This window comes from Toxorhynchites rutilus, chromosome 1, assembly GCF_029784135.1.
Source record: "Toxorhynchites rutilus septentrionalis strain SRP chromosome 1, ASM2978413v1, whole genome shotgun sequence".
Lineage (NCBI taxonomy): Eukaryota > Metazoa > Arthropoda > Insecta > Diptera > Culicidae > Toxorhynchites > Toxorhynchites rutilus.
In genome coordinates, this window is record NC_073744.1 from 149,965,901 (window position 1) to 149,988,017 (window position 22,117).

General features: G+C 41.4%; 1 protein-coding gene across 3 annotated transcripts; it reads left to right on the forward strand.

The window, feature by feature from the left end:
• The first annotated feature begins 3,955 nt into the window (after nt 1-3,955).
• LOC129776700 (uncharacterized) lies at nt 3,956-21,815 on the forward strand. Of its 3 annotated transcripts, none has more exons than XM_055782500.1 (6): nt 3,956-5,137; nt 9,596-11,277; nt 11,331-11,539; nt 11,601-11,950; nt 14,022-14,185; nt 14,254-21,815. In XM_055782500.1, the coding sequence occupies exons 1-6, from the start codon at nt 4,533-4,535 to the stop codon at nt 17,088-17,090; spliced, it is 5,847 nt and encodes a 1,948-aa protein (XP_055638475.1). In that variant the 5' UTR covers nt 3,956-4,532; the 3' UTR covers nt 17,091-21,815. The 3 variants fall into 3 exon arrangements, with proteins under 3 accessions (XP_055638475.1, XP_055638482.1, XP_055638491.1); XM_055782507.1 differs by having other exon boundaries at nt 14,022-14,164; nt 14,242-21,815; XM_055782516.1 differs by having other exon boundaries at nt 14,022-14,164.
• The last annotated feature ends 302 nt before the right edge of the window (nt 21,816-22,117 follow it).

Here is a 22,117-nt window from a genome sequence, read left to right on the forward strand (position 1 = left end):
ACCGCTGAAGCATATATTGTAGGGGTAGTGCAAATTGGTCATGGGGGGCAAAGTAGTCACCTGTTTGGTAGTATTACTATTGACTATTGACACCGTATTGATTGACCTTTGACTATTGACACCGTATTGACCTTATGTTTGAAGAATTTAATGAATTTTGAGTCACCCTGTACTTCGGTAGAGCTGTCGCATGTCGAAATATAAATAAAAACAGAAATTGCTCTCTCGATAGCCATTCGGCTGTAGTTCTGTGTGCATGGTATCTAAGGAATTTATCGTGAAATTTAGTTTATTCAATCTGATATGTTGGACAAATCATCAGTTCATATATTCTAGGAGAGGTGAACATAAATTTTGTTCAATCTCAGCGATTAATTAGCATAGAAATTACTTTGATGTTTGGGGACAAAGTGGTCACAGATGCATGACGACTTACAATGGTATGTTTACTAAAGCTAATATACCTTATCACATTCTGCTTTTGAAGAGGTTCCTTTTGTGGCTTTGATCCTGGATACCACTCCAACTAAATCAAGTCTTATTATGCGGAACGTTATGTGTTTCTTACAGAGTTTTGAGAAAGAGCATAAGAAAATTTTAATTGAGACTCTAGGTGAATAGACCAATCTTATTTTATACATGTACCTACTATATCGAATATGATTTGAACAAATTAGGACGAAAAAACCGCCTCAATCTATCCCATTTAGCTTGATATGTGCGAGTGACCACTTTACCTCCAAACAAAAAAAAAATTCTATTTTCTAATTCTAATGATGAAAAATGTACTATTTTTAATTTTTATTGTAAAAGCCGCATGCTATCTTGAATAACAATGAGTTGAACTATAATATTCTTAGAAAAACGCTAATTGTAGCGGTATGTGGACGCTGGAAATGGATATATTCCTTAGGGTGACCGCTATGCCCCCACTTCCCCTACACGGTTTTATTCCTCGTCATGCTTCTGGTTTCACCGATGTTTATCGCCTCAAGCCGTTATTTTTTTATGCTTCCCCGGATTGGTTCCCATGCCACGTTACGAAGATCCCTGCGATTGAGCGGATTCAGAGAAGATTCACGCGGATTGCCCCGTGTTAGCTTCCATGGAATGATCCAATCAATCTTTCATGATATTCTCATCGCTTAAGTTTTCGATTTGGAAACCCTCTCTGTCAGGCGTTGAAAATTACAACGACTGTTTATCTTGAATCTTCTTACTTCTTATTTTGATTGCCCCGAGTAGCTAGAACAAGTTCCGTGAAGTATTCCTCCCTTATCAGTTCCGCAATTATCTCTTATTTGCAAATACTTTCTGAAGAACGAGATATGCATTAGATAACTATTTTAATTTGTGTTTTTTAACTTGCTGTTTTAGTAAATAAATACAGGGGAACTACGATATAACGTACACATTTTCAAAGTGTGCAGGAATACTTTTTAGAATTTTTTTTTTCTGAAAGAACAATAAATTATCTGTATTTTGATACTAGAACGTGTTTTGTACCTTGACCCATCCCGAAATACAATTGTTTTTGTGATTCCGGATTCTTAATGAATAGTGCTTTAACCAACAGTACGAAGGGAAACATAATGAAAAAGGTCGACTTCGTCTTCTAGTTGAATTTATTCATTAACCTTACCTAAACAGCAACACAATAAAATCATATAGGCAACGTTTCTGAGTTCTTTATTATGCTTCGATATAACGTACAATTCGATACAACGTACAGTTTTGATAGTAAAATGTAGGGTAAATGATTTTGGTTTGTCCGATTCGGGGTGTTTTTACGTAACTAGTAAATGCAAATCGATTTTTCTTCATGAGAATCACATATAATCGATACGAGTTTGAGTTTGTTGAAAGGCCCCAAGTCTCTAGTTGCTGATACCTCCATACGGTGTTGAAATTATTCAAATTTTTATGTTTTTGAACGATTTTCCTTAAAGAGGAATTATGATCATGGTTTGACCACCTCTGATCATGGTTTGCCCAAAAAATAATCATGGTTTGTCCGGTTTTAGAAATCACCATTTTTGAATGAAAACATTCGAATTCACAAGTAGATGTTGCATTTATCATTGATTGAGTTTACTGTCATCATATTTATCCATTCATAATTTAGGCTTTCTTCAGAATATTGTCTTTTCTTGGGCATTTTAAAAGTGTTACACTCAACACAGAGAAACTTCTTTTCTGCTATGTGCGAAGGACACAATAAACAAACTGCAGCGCGCCAAGCGGTTTCCATAGAAATCATGTGGACATAATAACATTATTGAATAGGACAACTCATGATCAGAATTGAGTTCATCAAAATGCGTTAATTTAATGGTTTAAAGCTATGTAAATCTGATACAAATGGTGTGCAAGCATGTTGTTTACAATATTTGTAAGTGTTATAATCCAGAGAAGGTCTGCATTCGTGCCAAATAATCATCTGGTGATCGATTAAAAGTTAGCTCGAATAAGGGGCGCATTGACACAAATCGAAGGTGTATTTTATAATCCTTTAAAACATGTGATTCCGTATAAATATGCTATAAAACTACTGTAAATCATGAAAAATTTTATTTATATGTTTTGAAACATTTGAATACCTTATTTGACACAGGAGAGCTGAATTAGAGCATTCAAAGAAGTGGGCAAACCTTGATCATATTTTCGACTGGACAAACCAAAATCATTTTCCTTACGTTATATCGAAGTTACCCTGTATACAGTGACTCAAACCCGTAAACGTACTCTACCATGCAGATCCCTTTTCCCTTCTTTTGAAAGTACTCCAATTCATAATCATACTCCACCATGAGTATGATTATGAATTTGAGTCACTGTATCTTTCACGGTCATTCAATCCGTTAGGGGTATGCAAGATGTTTGATGATGGTGATGTGTGTCATGCTACAGGTACAAGTTTGTTCAACTATTGCAGATGTATGAGATGGGCAGCTTGGAGTGTTGAGTTTCACAATCTATGGACTTCCGCTGTGTTGTGGTTTACTGAAACAATTTCATCGAAGTCAAAATAAAATTGAATTCATTCATATTCTTTCTTTCGTACAATTTTAATAGGTGATACAATACTGTGAAACAATTACAAAAGCAAATGTGGGAACGAGTGGGAATGAAATAGCCATGAACCGAATTCGCTAGAGAGATATTGTACAACAGATTCTATTTCATTTGAGTGTAAAAGCGGTTCGTATCTTCTAGGACTTTAAAGCCGTACCAAACACCACAATCCGTCAAAAACACACGCGTTCTTCGAGCATCAAATTAATCGCATCGAGCCCCACGTGATGATGGCTACGCATCACCCACCTCAACGGTTTTATTCAGTAATAAACCAACTCAAACACTTGCTCCTACACACCCCCATACAAAACTCACAATCCTGCTCAATGTGTGCGTCGCGGATTGATATTTTTCCGCTCACATCGCGACTGTCCTTTTCCCCCAACGCTAGATTTCACCCACAGTCAGATTAGGATAGAGACCTTTCCAAGTACCCATTAGTCACCAGCCGGACAACGTATCCTTCCGTGCAATGTAAAGCTATGCTTTCTCCATCCTCCGGCAAACAGTCAAACACACACACACACACATACACTTGTCGTACATTCCGATTGTTGGTATACGGGGGGGTTGGAAGGATCAAAACGGAAGACGCGGAAAAATCGAGCCAGCCCTTCGGATCCGATGCATGCGTGGAAATGGATGATGGCTGCTGTTCGGGAAATATTTATGATGAAAATACAGATGCGGAGCGAGTGAGTCTGGAGATGCGTTCGAAGCAATGTTGTGGAAGCGGAAAAACTTCGCTCTCTGTGTATCCTTGGCTCTCTCCCCGTTTGGGTTCGCGCTCTCGTGACATTCTCGCGCGCGCCCCTCAACGGGCAGGACTCCGAGCCGGAGAGAGCGGGAGCGTATTTCATCCTCTTCGTTCGAGGGAGGAAAAAGTGAAAAAATAGAATTAAAGATGAAAAGTTTCATCTTGACGAGTTTCTGGTCGTTTTAAAGTTGCAATTTTTGCTGGTAAAAGTTTGACTTTAATGGTTGAAAAGTTTTCAAAACAAAATGTAAGCAAACCCTGTGACTAGAGAGGACAAGTTTACGCGTGACGGAGCGACCGGAATAGTGGAAAAGCTGCGATTGAAAATTGATTGGGAGTAATAGTTGGGATTTTCCTCCCGAAATACAGCAGCGAAGCTCCATCGAGCTCGGATCGTTGTCGACATCGCGGGGCTGGCATTCAGCCTCCAGTTTTTTTTTATTTGGTTCCTCCTTCTATGTGCTGCGCTGCTCGCAGTGGTGATGAAAGTTAGACATTTTATTTGATTGCGATGTGAAAGTGAGTGAGAGTGAAATAATGGAACTGCGAAAAAAGTATATCCCGCAGCCTGGGAAGAGGAAAAAACGGGCGCCTTCATAGGCGTTGGGAAGTGAAAATTTTCATTTGCGTGCGGGAAAACAATGGTGTAATTTTGAGCTGTGCGAGAGTCGTGTCCAAGTCCAAGTGAACCGTGGGAATGCACGATACGATGCCAAAGGTGTTGGACAGTGATACGGAATCTGAGATACCAGTCAGTATTCAGAATAACAACAATAGTGAACCCAGTACGGACAATGAGGAGAAACCGGAAACGGAGTCCCTTCCCACGGGGATGGTACTCCCAGTCGGGAACGGGAACATCAGTGATACGGATAGCACCGCGAGTACCCCCAGTAATGCCCGACTGGTGGTCCACGGAACTACTGCGCAAACCACCGGATCGGGTCTTCCAGCAGCAGCAGCAGGAGCAGCAGGAGCAGCAACAGCGGGAATACCACAAGAAGTTACCAATAGCACTAGTTTAACCAACCTCAACAGCAATGACAGCACTGGCACCATACCGGCCAGGCCATCAACGGCCTTGTCAGGGTCATCGACGACATCGTCGGTCATCAACGAACGGGTAAAGAAATACCGCCATCAACATTTCAGCAAGAATATCTACATCGGAACGAAGAATGCGGAGAAGTGGGATACCCTCCGGAATGTGTTGCAGTTCAAAAACGACGTAGAATTTGTATCATTTCTGCTTCGATTGGCCGAAGTGGACGACCGAAAGCGGAAAAATCGAATCATGAACGGGTAAGTAGATCCCTCCGTTGGGTGGGTGGGCGCTCCCGATGGGAGTTCTGCACAGTGAATGTACAGAGCTTGACAATTGGCAGCGATGACGGACAACAAAATAAGAAAAAAAATATCGCATTTGCGTACGAATGAACAAACAGAGCGGACGTCACCACACAGTTGGATATATTTGTGTTGCCCGTGGGTAGGTGGGTCATGGTGAGCGATGAGTAATGACTATGTTGGGAAAAGGCAGACGGACTTTTATAAGGTCTACTGAGAGAGAGGATGCTGTTTGATAGATGTCCCTTTTTGGTGGGAAGAAACCCATCGGAGGAAAAAATAAATCAAAGACGAGGGTATTGAAGCGAAAATAATGATTTCGTATTTTTTATTACTGTAAGCACGACATGATTCATACAATTTACGTGCAAATGATGAATGCAGAAAATAATTACATACAGCGTAACGTTATCCTTCTCATCGCGTATTCAATGCATATTACATGTCATGTTTCGTTGCTTCGCATACATATTTTCTTTGGAACAACATTAATGGATGTATGTCGAATTTAACGACAATAATTTGTACCAGGGAGTACCTTGATGATACTAAAAACAATAGTTTCGTGGTTGACTCATACAGAAGCAGTGTTCTCCAAATGGATTCCAGTAACAGTTTTCCAAGGGGGTCTTCGTAGCCACTTGGTTACGCGTTCGCTTACTAAGCGATCGATCGTGAGTTCAAACTCAGGGCCCTCAATTGACCATCTTTGTGTTGTTATAGAATAACTACGTCCACGCAACCATCATCAGCTATGGAGATCGATCCACGGTGGAACAAAGATCGATTCATCCATACAACTGCTCTGCTCTGCAAGAAACATCGGGCTGCTGTTCTATAAATAACCCAACAATGATCAATATCAACTGTCTCCGCTGCCCGGTCTGCTGAACAATGGAAGAACAGATAGAATACCCTTACGCCAAAAAATGGCTACTACAGTGTAATTGACCATAATGTAATGTAACAGAAAACCTAACGCCTAAATGGCTACTACTACTACTACTGTGTAATTTACAATTTGTAGAAACATAAACATATGTACATGTACACGATAAAAACCCGGCTCTGTTACAGATAAAATGCTGATGAGCCTGGCAAATAAATAAATGGGATAAAAAAAACAGTTTTCCACCTTTGGACAGTACAAAAAATCAGCCTCATACTCTACCAAATTTGGAAAAAAAATTATAGGAGGTTGTGTTCAAGACACGACCGTCCTGCCAACGAGATGCCAACTTCATAATACCCCTGTTATAGAAGCTCGCTTCCTTATTGGCAAAAAACTCGGATAGCCAATTTTCACAGGCCTCTTTTGTGGCTAACTTCTGACTACCTAGCTCGTTCGCCATGGACAAAAACAGGTGGTAGTCACTTGGTGCAAGGTCCGGACTATACGGCGGATGCAAAAGAACCTCCCATCCGAGCTCCCGGAGCTTCTGGCGCGTCACCAAAGAAGTGTGTGGCCTGGCGTTGTCCTGATGGAAGACAATGCGTTGTCCTGATGGAAGACTCTGTTTATCAAAGATGGCCTCTTCTTCATGAGTGAGCGGTCCAGTTGTTGGCAGTACAGGTCCGAATTGAGCGTTTGGCCATAGGGAAGCAGCTCATAATAGATTATTCCTTGACAATCCCACCAAACACACAGCTTCCTGGCCGTTAATGAGGGCTTGGCCACCGTCTGAGCCGCTTCAGCGGGCTTCGACCACGACCGTTTGCGCTTAAGTGACCCACTTTTCATCGCCAGTCACCATCCGCTTCAGAAACGGGTCGATTTTGTTGCGATTCAGCAGCGATTCACATGCGTCGATACGGTCAAAGATGTTTTTTTGCGTCAACGTATGTGGCACCCATACATCGAGCTTCTTTGTGAATCCAAGCTTCTTCAAATGGTTAATAACGGCTTGATGACTTATCCCCAGCTCTTGGCCGATGCTACGGCTGCTACTATGCCAGTCTTTCTCGGTTAATTCAGCGATTTTGACGCAATTTTCGACGACAGGCCTTCCGGAGCGTGGCGCATCTTCGACGACCTCTACACCAGAACGAAAACGTTGAAACCATCGTTGTGCGGTGGAAATGGAAACTGTATCGGGTCCATAAACTGCACAAATTTTATTGGCAGCTTGAGATGCATTTTTGCCTTTGTCATAGTAGTACTGTAAAATATATCGGATTTTCTCTTTATTTTGCTCCATATTTGCGACACTATAACTTACGAACGACTTAACCAAACAAAACACTGTCAAGGACTATATTATAGCGCGCAAAAATACCTTTCCAACAAGCTATAGTATGACTCGGTACAATGAATACAACTAGAACTACGCGCTTACAACGACACCTCGCGGAAATACCGCAGGCCTTTTTTGACAGCCTAATATTTAAGTGTTTCTGAGCATTTCTCAAAGGAAAATATCAAGAACGCAAACCAAAACAAAATAATTCTTTGAAGATTTGTTGCCTAGCAAACCAAACAACTCGGAAAAGTAGGACAATTACACCGATAGCTTTCACTCGATCGATGCTATCGACTTACTCGGTATCTATAATAGTAAAATAGAGCTAACGAGCAAAATTCTTATCGACTTGATCTCGATGTTCCATTGATAGATTTGTATACCAAATGAATCGAATTTCCCTAAAGTTTGTTTGACATACTGTACATTACGACTCCCCAGTCCGTAAATGCTTCAAATTGATGAAAGCAATTTAATATTTTAATATATTCGTTCTGTACATTTCTGTGTTAACCTATCTATGCTATCAACCAACAACTAATGTAATGACGGCAGCGGGGCGGTCTTGAGCTCAGATAGTTCATTCGGCTCTAAACTAATGTAGCCACGAGGCATAACTTTCATATAGCACTACGAATGAGGCTCGCGTGAATATGAATATCAATTGCAGGGTAAATGATCAGTTTATAAACATCTATGTAATTCATCAGGCAAAGCCTTCAATTTCTGCCAATTACCGAGTGCCAAAGACTAGAGCATAATATGTATTACATTTTGTTATTATTATTTATTACTTATTGGATAAAAAGAAATCATTCGTGATTTCTGTCACACAGTCTTAAGGGGGGACCCCTGTCTACAAGGTCGTAAAAAAATGAATTTTCGTGATTTTTTCTTCGAATGTTACGAATAAAGTGATGTGTTCGGGTATTCTGGTTATTGTTTAAGGTATATTTGAAGAAATATTTTCCATTTTTTGAGTGCACGAATAATGGTTATTACGCTATTGAAAGCTGGATGTGTAGATGCTCTCTGAAAATCGATATCTTGTGATGGTATCGGTTCTGAAGCAAGGGGGTGTCGTAGAACAAATTCCAATGAATATTTTGAAACTTCAAGACAATACCTAAAGCTTTACATAGGGAATTTGGAAAATTCGAAAAATTGCTAAAATGGCGGTCGTTTTTATTAAAAATGAGTTATTTTTCATGGAAAATTATTGTTTAGAAGCTCATAAAAAATCGAAAAAATGAGATATCAAAAATACGGCTATGCAACGCTTTAGCTAATCCATTTTTACATGCTGATAAAAAATTTCAGCCAAATCTGTCGAGTAGATCCTGAGATGTCGATACCACCAGTTGAGAAAACATGGTTTCGAGAAAAACGCGTTTCAAAATTCGTACAGCAATACTATATCCCTTGAGGTGATTTTTACTTTTGGCTGTAACTTTCCAACGAAATAAAATATAGAAAAATCCTTTTAGGACAACATTTCTGAGGGTATAAGCTTCCCAAAAATGCAAAAAAACAAAAATTCCATTTTTCGGATTTTCCAGACCGGGGCCCTCATAAGCTAGTCTCCTTTAATGTTGTGACATACAGAACGCCATTGCTTGATAGGAAGTGCTGATTTGCAGCGGGTCAATAGTTTGTTTTTAATTAATGTTGTTGCATACCAAGGTACGATTTTGTTCGCTACTTCGATTCCAAGGCTCGATAAAATGGTGCACCACTTTGGTATTCAGACCATCTGGTGGAGAGTGCTTGTCTATTCTCGCGTCACACGCACACATTGTTGTAGTTCTTTTTCGTTGCCAAAAATTGATTTAGGCGGTTAGTAAATGTGGAATAAGTATGGTTTTACAATCGCCTGTGACCAAGTACGTGTCACCTGCGAAAACGATCGCCACGAAAGCTTAGCCGTTTCATTACGGCAGTGTGCTCCGTCGGACTGCTACCGCTGAACGGAGCACTGCGCCGAAAAGTATGCATATCGCGCTGGTGTAATCGATATGCAGTATCATCCTGATGTCGTCTATAGACGACGCTCGTTGCGAAAAGGTTAAACGTTCTCGCCTTGAAACTTTCGCAACGAACTAATCCATCTATCGAAGTATAGCAATATATCGTAACCCAAATCACTTACCATCGTTTCTGTTGCCTCTTGCAGATTGAACGGCGATAGGCTGCATCCGGAGGACGAATCGCGTAGCGATGTGCCACCCGGCGTACTGGCGGCGGGTCATTCGAGTGGGAAACCTAGCACTAAGAAAACCAAAAGAGTACAATTCCAAGACAATGTAAATATAATCAACGACAGCAACAATAGCAGTAGCAGTTTACGAACCTCCGGTGTGAATGCTTCCGGCGGTGTATTCGACTTCCACGAAGACGAGGATGATAACGAGAGTGGAACGGGCATGGAGTTCAGGCGGCGGCGGATGCGCTCGCAGCAACCGATGCGGTCTCCCGATCCACCGAACGAGGGTGATCAACGGGACGAGGAGGCGGCTGCCGAGGGTGGTGACGAAGATGACGAACAGTACATCTCACAGAACATTATCAAGAAGATTTCTAGTAGAGCTGCTCAGGGTAATGAGGTGCAGCAGGATTCGATTAGCAGCACGATGGGGTCTGTTTCCGAAGATTCGTTACACGCTGAAACGGAGGTGCTAGATTACCGCATTGCTGAGAAGATTAAAACCGAGTTGGAGGAGAAGCAGAAAATGGAACGTAAATCATTCGGTGAAGAGTTGCCTTCGACGTCAAACTTCTCGGAGCACTCCGATCGTCCTTCGGACGATGAGACTTACGATAGTAAGCTCGACATTAGGAAGGTTGATATCCGGAAGGCACCTTTCGATCCGAAACTCGGTACAAGCAGGAAGGTGAAACGAGAAACAGGTACCGTTGGACTTCGTATAGAGTACGAAGAGCAGGAGTATGGTCCACTCACGCCGGACGAGCGAAAACCACTGTTGCCCCCGCCAAAGAAGCCTAGAAAAGCACCAACAACGAAGAATAAAGCCTGTATTGGCTGTAGTCTGAAGCACGGACTCGACCCGTGTCCGCTGAATACGCCACTGGCAGTAATCAATAACAAAATCGAGCTTAAAGAATGGTTAGACCAGAACGAAGATTTGATCAAGAAGCACAAAATTGTGTTGAAAACGGAGAATCCGGAAGAAATGGACGATGAGAACGAAGATAATTACGATGACGACGAGGATGATGATGAGGGCGATGAGATGGAGGAGAATCAGTTTGAGGAGAAGTTGGACATTATACCGTCATTTTCCGAAACTTCACTACCGCAAGAGTTCGAATTGCGTTTGGCACCGCTGGCAACCACGATCAGTACGGCTCCGCCGGCTGCTAGCAGTAATCCTCAGCTATCCCTGGATGTCAACGAGTCATCGTCATGTGCTTTACAACCCCCGAATGAATCGCTAGCACCACCACCTGCACCAACCGCCACAGTGACCAACACGATCAACCATGGACTGAGCATCTACACGAAGATTTTCATACCAAAGTATACGCAACTGGGGCCGGTCATTGGCCAGGTGGTGAAGGAAACCGAAATCCAAGATGACTGCAATATGCGGTACATTTTTGAGACGTTTGATGGAACCAAATCCACCTACATCAACATGGAGAACAAGAATCAGGCCAACTGGTTGAGATATCTGCGGCCAGCTAGACATCGTGACCAGAAGAACTGCGTACTGAAAGTGCGAAATAGTCAGATCGTGTTCGTTACATGTTCGGACCTGGATGTTGGCAGCGAACTGCTGTACTGGAGTGACGACACGAATTCGGCCTGGGGGAAGAAGAAAATGGAGAAAACAAGTAAGTGTTCCACATTTGGGTAGATAATGCCATGTTCAAACAATGTTTTTCAGACTGTGGTGGTTGTAATCTGAAGTTCGAACACTCACTGTATTATCGGACACACTGCTCGGTCTTCCACGATCCGTCGTTCAGTTTGACGATTCGAAAATACCACTGCAAAGTGTGCGGCATTGCGGTCCTCGGTAAGGAGAACATCATGAAACATGCCGAAAAGATGCACGACGGCAAGGGAGCTTATCAGTGTCAGTTTTGTCAGAAGGTAATTTTGTAGCTTTCAACATTCTGGATCTCGTGTTCACAACGATATTGATCTCGTTCAGTTCTTCCTGCGCCTTAACTACTTGGAGATGCATCGAACATACGGTTGCAGCATGAATCCCCAGCGGGCACGCCCACTGTGTGACTTTTGTGGACGCAAATTCTGCCAACCGCAGAAGCTGAAAGTACACATCAAACGAATGCACAGCGATATGGCCGAAGTGCTGCGGGACTTTCAGTGCAAGTTGTGCTCCAAACTGTTGGGCTCACGGGCTGCATTGCAGCGTCACTCGAAGGAAGTTCACAGTAGAAACTCGGCGGTAGTGAGTTGTCCCCGGTGCCAGAAGCTGTTCCAGAACAGGAGCAACCTAAAAATTCACATGTTGACCCACTCCGGGGTTCGACCGTTCAAGTAAGTTTACGTTGCGAAAGATGTCTCGGGAAATTATTGCACCACACTTAAAAACACAGCGAAAGCTAATCACGTGGACCGAATAAAAAATAGTCTGGGCCTGATCACGATCATCACTTCGCGGTGAAAACGAAGTGAAGTACATATAACCTTGCATGCAAACCATTCTCTTTTCACCGTTCAGTGAGGTTCGTGATCAGGCACTCTATCTGATATAGGTCAGAAAGCTTCGAATGATTCCACGGGGAATGACAGATCGATCAGCTTTCGACCACTTTCAATTTGAATGAAGTTTAGAGACTACAGATCCACATGATCAGACTAGAATCGTTGGAATTAATAAAAGAAAAATGATGAACGATTAGGAACTGCGATACTTTTATTTAAAGTAAGTACGCAAAAACAAAATTGTAACGGGTATTTCAATAGGGACGCTACAAAAGCAGACCGATAGGGACAGCAAACGACGCCATATTTTTTCCTGCTCGCTTGACATTTCTCTTCAATAAGGTTTGCCATTTCATAATGGAAAGATATACGATCCAACAATGAGTCGAGATTATTAAAATTTACTACCGAAATTTGGAGTAAATGGCCTCAACTTTAAGAGCGCTACGTCCAATTTATGGTCGTCATAATCATCCTGCCAGATCATCAATCGCATCAGACGCATCAATTGAGGAAGACCCAAATCAGTCTCTAACACGTCGTTCTCAAGCGTTGGGCATCTCTGTGACGTCGTTGTGGCGAATTTGGCGAAAAGATCCTAACCTACATCCTTACAAGACCAAATTGACGCATGAACTGAAGCACAGAACTGAAGCTTGACTACCAGAAGCGTCGAATGTTCGTGAATTGGGCTGAGCCACAACTTGAAAATAACCCGAATTTTCATCGAAAAATCATCTTCAGCGGTGAGGCTCATTTCTGGCTGAATAGCTTCGTCAATAAGCAAAATATGCGTTCTAGGTCAGGCAGCAATCCCCACGTACTCCATGAGTCACCATCGCATCCCGAAAAAACTACGGTTTGGTGCGGTTTATGGTCCGGCTGCGTCATTGTGCCGTACTTCTTCCGTGATGAACAAGACCGGCATGTTACTGTGAATGAGAATCGCTACCGCTCAATGATAACCAAATATTTTTGGCCCGAATTGGATGATATGGACATGGACGATATGTGGTTTCAATAGGATGGCGCCACAAGTGTGAATGATAATAAAAACCTTGTAAGGAATTTCGTCCTTATGAAACTGATCAAAAGGGTTAGTTTAACTATAATATATTTTGCTGATCAGGTTTACCTCCTTTATGTTTCTAATTAAGGATAATGTAGTTTAAGGCTCGTATTTTTACGCTAAATTAGGTATTTTTAAGCTAGATAGTAGAATAACAAATTCAAATTCATAGGATATAGACAATTCTTCGAACTTTTCACCACACTCTGAGCTATTCAGTTCAGTTCAGTTTTTGCTTTTAAGGGACTTCAACCCGATGGTCATTCGTTCCTATCTGAGCTATTCAATTAATCTTTTGTATATATCCTGCATTTCATCGCTCACAACAAACCTGCTGACAAATAACGAGCCAGGGACGCACCCGGGCGCTGCAAAAATTGTGTTGCGTATCATGAGGTGCGTCGCATCCCGTAGGGCTGTGACAATAATATTTATACATTCAGAATTTATTTTACATAAAATGGGTAAAATTGAAGTTCACCTATAAAAGAAGCTGGATAAACTGGATAATATTTTAAAAATACTGAAAGATTTAGGGATTTTACTGTTTGACTGAATCGAGGAAAAAACTGAAAGAATCCACTGGAACATTGGCAACGCTGGACTCTCCTCCTGGCTTGAATCCAGGAACTTCACACACTGTATACCATAGATTCTCAAATTTTAAGAGATGTAAACAGTACCCGTTAAACCTAGCTACGATGTTTGCACGATGAGCTATTAGAATTGTGTGTGATGCAATAATTTCTTTGACCTTTGGAAACCTTTAAACCCTTAGATAGACAGAAAAACGTTCTCTAAAAAATATTCTGCTATGTACCCGTCTGACAACAGATGCGCGGAGGGCGAGTGCGTGGCGGCATTCACGACCAAACAGTGTCTCCAGTTCCACTACAAGAAGGTACACGGCTACACACAGGAACAGATGCCGAAGATTGAGCGCAGTGTGGCGTACACTTTCGACGCGTATTCGGGTGGTATGAATGATGGATTGGTTGGTAAGTAGCCATTCCAGCCCCAACGACGCGAACATTCCTAAGCCACACTAATGTAGATCTTATTGTAGATGGGATCCAGCGTCGGCAGCGCCGGAAGTTGGAACCGGGCGAGGAAGGTCAGCATCCGAATGGCGAGAAGAGGAAACGTGCCCCCAAGGAGATCTCCGGTAACATCCTCAAGACGAAAAACATTCTGGAATCGTTCAGCGAGATTTGCAAAAACGACAGCAATTTGTCGCTGCTTTCGAATAAAATTTCGTCGATTCTGAACGGGAATCTCAAGGACTTCTCGAAGGTTCCCGGTGGAGTGACCGGAATGGATGGCGGTGATGGAGTAAGAAAGGAAGAGTTGGAGGATGATTTAGATTCGAACGATTGTACGGAGCGGGATGAGCGTCTGGAGGCTATTCAGCGTCATTTGAGTCAGCCACTGCAGGAAGAGAAGCATGACGACTTTAGTCAGCTGCATTCTCGCCTATCTAACATATCAAGTCAAAGTGAGCCGAACCAACTGCATTATAAGATGTCCAACGAAGACGACAAACCGCTAGCTGACGGCGATGGTTTTGGTGATCTGAATGCTTTAGCCGCCAACCATAAGTACAAAGAATTCATGAATGGTGGTAATCCGGGGCTGGTGATTAGCAAAGGTAGCAAAAAGTGGATCAGCGACAACGATCATCTACAGGATGACAACAACTCGGAGAATATGCTCGCGGCGGCTGCCAACAGGGATTTCATCACCAAGCTGATAATGAATGGAAACGTAGGGCACAGCTCACAGCAAAATCATGCCGTGGATGACGATGAAGACGACGACGATAATTCTACGATCCTGGATGTGGTTGATTCGAACAATCAAAATCAACAGAACTCCAGCTCACAAAGTCAGCAGACTCAGCAGCAACAGCAACATCAGCAGCAACAACAGTATACGTCTAGTTTTACGGGTTTGAATAGTTCTTTGCCGGACTTGCCAACATTCCAAAGTCACACTTTTCCAACGCATTTCAATCATCAATCACTGTTGGGTAGCTTCTACAATAATAACGGTGGTGTGACAAGTAGAAACGCTATCAACACTATTCCCACGTCGGCCAGCATGTTGGTGGAAGCCGCCCTAAATTCCGTCAGCAATATAATAAACGAAGCGGAGATGAACAACAGCAACAACGACCAGCAGGACATGCACATGACCGATATTGATAGTGGCAACGCAGGTGGCAATGGTAACAACCTTCAGTCCGACTCGTTCAACACAAGTGGTATTGATGGGTCCGTAGACGATATGAAGATGTTGAAACCTCACAATTTCATGAACTCCATGTCTCAATTCTCTACGCAGTCTCCAGATGATGCCAGTATCATCCAAGAACGGAGTGAGATCGAAGTGGTGAGGCCAAAATCACGCGACAAGCTTTCAGCCTACGGTGACGGAGAAATGCTAGGTTATGACAGCCAACAACATCAGCAGCAACAATCCCAATCGACGCCACATAAACATACGCCAAGTGTAGATTCTGTACGCAGTGCAATGTCCCCGGAGCAGAACGATTTCAGCTATTCGAACTCGAACGGGGCGCAAGGACAGCCACACATTGCTACGAATTCTCCGGTACGTTCAAGCTCCCGACAGATCTACGGAGATCATGATCTCATATCACCCGCATCGACACCGTCATTGCCAAGATACGACTTCCGCTCCGAGAGTAATAACTACGCACGTCGACAGGAGAAAACCATCAGCTCGCTTGCTCTGGAGAACTTTGAAGCTAACCTCAAGAGTAACCACCACATGCAGCATATGTCCAGCGATGAGGATAGCAGTATTGTGATCGCGGAGAATCTGTCGGTCAGTGCCGCCAATAGCGAAGCTAAGCTGAAACTCAATAATCAGACGTCTACTGCCGACTTCCTGGCGGCGACTGCAGGTAGTGGCGGTAGTAAGTATGACACTGGGCGAAACACTATTGGTGCGGATCTATCCGCAGATCTTCGTCTGAAGTACAACTCCGAACCGAACGTAGATCTTCCAGACTTCCGGTCGAACAATGCAATGAACGAAGCTTCAGACTTCCAGGGATTGGATATGACATCTCGGGCGGGTTTATCTTCGAGTTACTCACACACCAACTTCCAGGTTCCACCGTCTGGACCTAACCTGAACTTCAACCGATACCACCACCATATCTACGACATTCTCAATGAACGCGAGCAACACCAGCAGCAACAACAGCAACAACATCAGCACCAGCAGCAGCAAGAATACCAGTTGCAGCAGCAACAACAGCAACAACATCAGCAACAAATGCAGCACATGATACAGGATCACATCGGTCAGGACACGGAATCAGATCAACCGGCATCGGTTGATTTGAGTCGTACCTCGAACTACCTTGTCCCTTCACCACCCTCCCCGGCGATCCCTTACTCCCATCCCCACCCGGATATGATCCGTATGGTTTCGTTGGATCTAAGCTCGAACAGTGGCAGCAACATGATGGTCGGAAACACTCCCCACCACGTGCGGCATCCATCGTTCCTCTCCTCCCAGATACAGCACTCCAACCGTGACTCGTTGCCAGATCATCACCGTTTGTTGGCTAGTGAACAGCTTGCTGCCAGCAATCACCGTCTCCTGGTCGATCCCGCTGCCCATCTGATCTTCGAGCAAAACAACCGGTTGTTGGCGGAAACTCCCGGACCGGCACCACCTCCTCCACGCCACGTGGTGTCCCCTCAGAGGGGCTTCGGAGCTTACCATCATCATCACCACCACCAGGTCGGTACACCAAACTATCATCATCACTCGGTTAAGCAGAATCTCACCTCTCCGCCGCTGAATCAACACACATCCGCTGCGGCAGCAGCAGCAAATTACCACCCCTTCCCGACTTACTACTAAAAAGAGCGATTCCATTCGAATTCGAAGGTCGATATTTTTGTATTTTTTTTTTATTTGGCTTTGATTTTGCAGACACATTCTCAATAACCAGAAAGGACATTTTGTATAATCGGTTTTCCATTTTTGACTCTAACCTTACTTTTGAGATGGGCCCAAACAAAAATTGCTTGAAAATAAAAGAAAAGAAACACAGAAACCAATTGAACTGGTCCGATTGTTTTGGTGTCTTCCGCAATATTTTAGGTTATTATTTGGGCCTTATGAAGAAAGTATGCGATGTTCAAAAAAAAGTTTCATTTTTATTCTATTTCGAAAATAACACTTAAAACTCAAATTTCTAAAAAAAGATGCTTTTGATTTTTGACGTAGAATTGCGTCTTTCGCGAACATATTAGGGGTGCAAATTGTGAAACGAAAATCGATCGCATCGTAAAAATTAAATTTCAAACGCTTTTTGTTGAGTCAATTCACGATGGATTGATGAGATTTTTGCTTCAATCGATTTGGGCACTCTATAACAATTTGGAAATTACACCTATAGAAGCTACATTGGCAACAGCAGCGGCAAAAGTACGAATGTGTCTGTCACAATGGATTGGATTTCCTGGCTAGAATGGATCGTTCGATTTGAGCTGCCTATTTTTCAGATTCGTTTCCGCACAAGGAACGTTTATACGGCGAGCAATCAGAAAAGTGGCCAACTCGTCTCTGCGTAGTAGGCGTTGTTATCACTATCAGGCCCTTCCTCACAATGTAACGGTCGCCATATCATGCAAAACACGCATTTAAACAAGAGGAACAACAAAAGCTTGCGTTTTTGCAACGTAATTGACCGTTTCGGATTTAGTTGCATAAATCAAGAACCCACTCATTTCTATCCTGGGGGATGTTCTCTGATCGAGTTATTGTTAACAAACAATGAAGACTTTGTCGTGAATTTCAATCAGGTGGCTGCTCTTTACTCTATAGCATACAGGATACCGTTCTTGCGGATGATTTTCTGAATATGTGCTTGTTAGATCTTTTTGATACGTTCGTTCCAGTCAAATAATTTTCATTCCAATGAAGAAATTCATAATGCCATGTTTTCAAGAAATGTTGCATACATGCAGTGGACTAGAAGCAGAAGTGGTTTTGATCATGCAACATATGAACGTGTTAATCATTTAATAAAAACAGCCAAAGCTGATTACGTTTCCTCTATTTTGCATTCCGGTAATTCTAGTCAGCAACTGTGGATGAGACTCAAGCAATTCGATGTTACTTTACCTCCTGATAATCAAACAAAGTTTCCTAACTCTGGTGATGAAATCAATAATTTCTTCAGCGAAAACTTTACTCGCTCCATTCTACCCTACGTTATTACTTCAATTACATTCATATTTAACCTAATATTTTCTGCTTCTAAATTTACTCGAGCGTGGAAAGCAACTAAAATAATTCACACACCTGAAAAAACCAAAAAAAATGCATTAAACAACATGCGTCCAATTAACATTCTTTGCTCTTTGTCCAATGCTTTTTTCCAAGCATCAAATGCAAGAGTTTAAAAACACGTTCAGCCTTCTTACTCCTTTTCAATCAGGTTTCCGAGCTGGTTATTTTGCAGTATGATATGGGATGGAAAGCTCATATTAATACACAAAATAATACTCAAAAATCTATGCAGGTCTGCGCCACTTGAGACTTAATGCAAGTATGTTGTATGTTACGGTTTGAATAAGATTATTTAAAACTCTTCTACTTCCCCACTTTATCTATGGTTTAGAACTCACACCAAATGCCTCTGTAGCTGCTCATTTGTTCGAATTCTTCACTTACAAAGTAAATATGTTGAATTCAATTGAATTCGAAATTATTTCACTCAATTGATAACTTAATCGATACAAAAAAGCGATTACTAAGCCAACGGTAGTAGTTCCATGTCAACCTTGTGGTTATATCATATATATATAACCCAGCCATTTTTTTCCGAAAGTAGCTACACTGGAAAAAAATTACTCAAAAAATTGAAACTCGTTTTTTATGAACATATTTTTTTAAATTCCTCTAAAAAATATGTATGATTAGTCCATACAATTACCAACAAGTCATCCATACATCGGAAGATGGGAACTTTCACAGGGAAACAGTTTTTCTAACAACTTTTTCATGTTCTCATTTAAAAAAATAACAACTAATCCTAATTTTGTTCGAAGTCAAGATAGCGATGTAGTGCATTAGACAAAGTTTTAGATCTTAATAAAATATGGACTTTGGCGAAGACACTTATTTTCTATCTTTTATAGTTTCTGGAATACATGGCATTTTTGTGTGGAGACTCCTGAAAAAATAATATTTTTATCATAGCATTTTTGTGTGTGAGTTCTCGCGTTTGGTATGTTTTTGACATGTTTCTAAAATGAAAAAAGATTGCAGAACATGTGAAACGGAATAATATGCACACAGATGTCGAATATCGTATTCCGATGCCATTTTGGAAAAGAAGATGGTGACTTCCGGTTCATTGAAATGGAGTTAGTGGAGTGGAGTTAGACAAATAAAGTGTTAGAAACTAAGATCGTGTTAGAGCGAAATGGCGGTAGTAAAAGAGCACGAAAACGGAAACGGAACGCTAAACGTCGTTCAACCACTCAACACTGCACAACGGTCAACGCTCAGCGAAAACTAATCTTGCCTTTTCCGGATTCCTGGTCCTTTCTTTGTTTCTAAATATGGAAATCAAACTTAACGTTTGTGATAATCACCTGGAATTATTGACAGTAATGAAAGTGCCTGAATGCAGGCTTTTCGATATTCGTTCATGCTGTTTTCGTCCAAAATACCAGACAAGTTCACGCGTCTCGACTCTTGTGTTATACTCATTATGAGAATTCATCCGACACTGGAAAAAAAGCTAATTCCTTCATTCGTGAATAAATTGTGATAATTTGTGGCACTGGTTTTTTGACCTCGATAAAAAGCGAAGAAGAGCAGGTCTCGAAAATGTTGATTTTTGCCTGCTGGGTACTTCATTTCTAAGCCTCAAAACTAATAAAAAATTATATAACTCAAAAATGCAATTAACATAGTTTTACACATCAAGAAGAGTTCTATCGAATAAATAAAACAAATTGTTGTAAAATAAAAGAAATATAAGAACGGTATAAACCTATTCCCCAACCCAATACTTTCTCTACATAGTCCTGATAATAACCTAAAACATTGTGGAGAACACCAAGTTAATTGGACTAATCGTTTCTGAATCATATATTTTTTTTTAATTTTCAAACAATCTTTGTTCAGGCCCTTCTCGAATATAAGGCTGGAGTCAAAATGCCGTGGATGCAATATGACCTTTTTGGTCATGGAGGTTGCGTCTGCAAAAATTGAGCAATTAAAAAAATACAAATAATTAAATTTATTGGAAGAATCGTCATTTGCGGTGGAACAGCTCTAAACCGTCAGGAAGTCATGCAGTGCAGTTGCGATCATAGCAGATAAAACAATTTCCGTTCTCTTCCTCTTAGTTACTCTAGTCTCTAGGTACTGAAAGTACGCACATACGAATCATACAAATCATAACAAGGTGAAACGACACAAGCTGTTATCAAAAAAAAAAACAAACTAAAACCACTTAATAAAAGTAAGCCAGTAGGAGAAGCAGCTAGCCAAAGAGTATTATCTAAAGAAAAACGCCCACCAGAAAACAAGCTGATCGTAGAGAACAGAAACCTCCCGGAAAGCACTTCCGATCAATCATCATCTAAAGAGAGTTCCGTAGAATGTCACGGTCAATCATCAGCCGGACTATATTTCCATTACTTTTATCGTGCCATTGTATTTTCGTCGATGTATACTGTATAAATTTTAGCTCTGTATTCGTTTCAGTTATAAATAATTTCCTTACATTGAATCAATCAAAACGTTAGATCGCGCAGGAAACAAGTTCGACAAATGTGTAAGCATACAAACATTATAAATGTTTTTTCTTGAAATTTATTCATCGCTGTATTTAGCACAAATTGGAGCAGCCAGAGCGCTTGGCAATACAAAAAAAAACTATTACTTACCGTAGTTTGTAAAATTTACTCCGACGTGAGAGAGACGAAAAAATGATACGTCAACCCCTACAAAGCAAAAGATAAACTTAGTAACTTATTGTGCCAAACGCGCTGAAGACCACTCAACAACAATGGTTTTTTCTGTTGTTTTTTTGCTCCCGTCTACTTCCGACATCATCAGTGAAATCGTTTTAGAGTTTTAGTAGTAGTTGTATAATCGATATTTACAAAACAAAAATTCAAACTGTATCTGTGTAATATTGGTAAATTGAAATCTAATGGATAGTGTTCTATGTAACAGTGGCACAAAAATGAATGCAACAACAGAAGAGAAAATCCTTTTGTCTTCAGCAGCAAACAAGAAACATAAATATACACTCACAAACACATCCACACACACGCGCGCCGATAAACTGGTCAAAGTTTCTCTGGACATTCGCTACCCAGTTATTCGACCAATATAACACACGGTAGAGCCGACACTTCCGGTAATAATAATGACTAGCACAAACAAATGGACGACAGCTAGAGATCATGTGTTTGACTGAAACCTTCGGCAAAAATTTTGCATATACTAAGAGAACTCAAGTCGTCATATTGATTGAAATGAAAGGGTAATTGAACTAAAATCTGTCAGGCATGAATAATGTATGATATGGAAAATTAATAAACAAAATGAAAGAATGCAGAATTGTTGTTATTTATTGGAAGGAATGTGTGCAGGATCACTTGCATCAGTCCTAATCTATATTCTTCGTTTGCGATGACATTTTTATTGAGACCTGGATCACATCGAATTCTTGTTGAGACATACGGCGATTGTTACTGCCAATTTTGATCTTGAAGACAAAGAACGCATTGGCGTGCCGGCGAAGCACAAACCAATCACGGGATATCGCTATCGAATAGAATAAGTGCGTTTGAACCAAACATTGGATAAAATCCCCATCCGACCACATCCTGCAAAACTGTTAAAACCATATT

What these genes read in the sequence shown, in the direction of transcription:
- LOC129776700 (XM_055782500.1), top strand. Translation starts at nt 4,533, where the DNA reads ATGCACGATACGATGCCAAAGGTGTTGGACAGTGATACGGAATCTGAG. An exon ending in GAAGAAAATGGAGAAAACAA is followed by an intron (nt 11,278 to 11,330) that starts GTAAGTGTTCCA and finishes AATGTTTTTCAG; the next exon opens with ACTGTGGTGGTTGTAATCTG. An exon ending in AGTGTCAGTTTTGTCAGAAG is followed by an intron (nt 11,540 to 11,600) that starts GTAATTTTGTAG and finishes GATCTCGTTCAG; the next exon opens with TTCTTCCTGCGCCTTAACTA.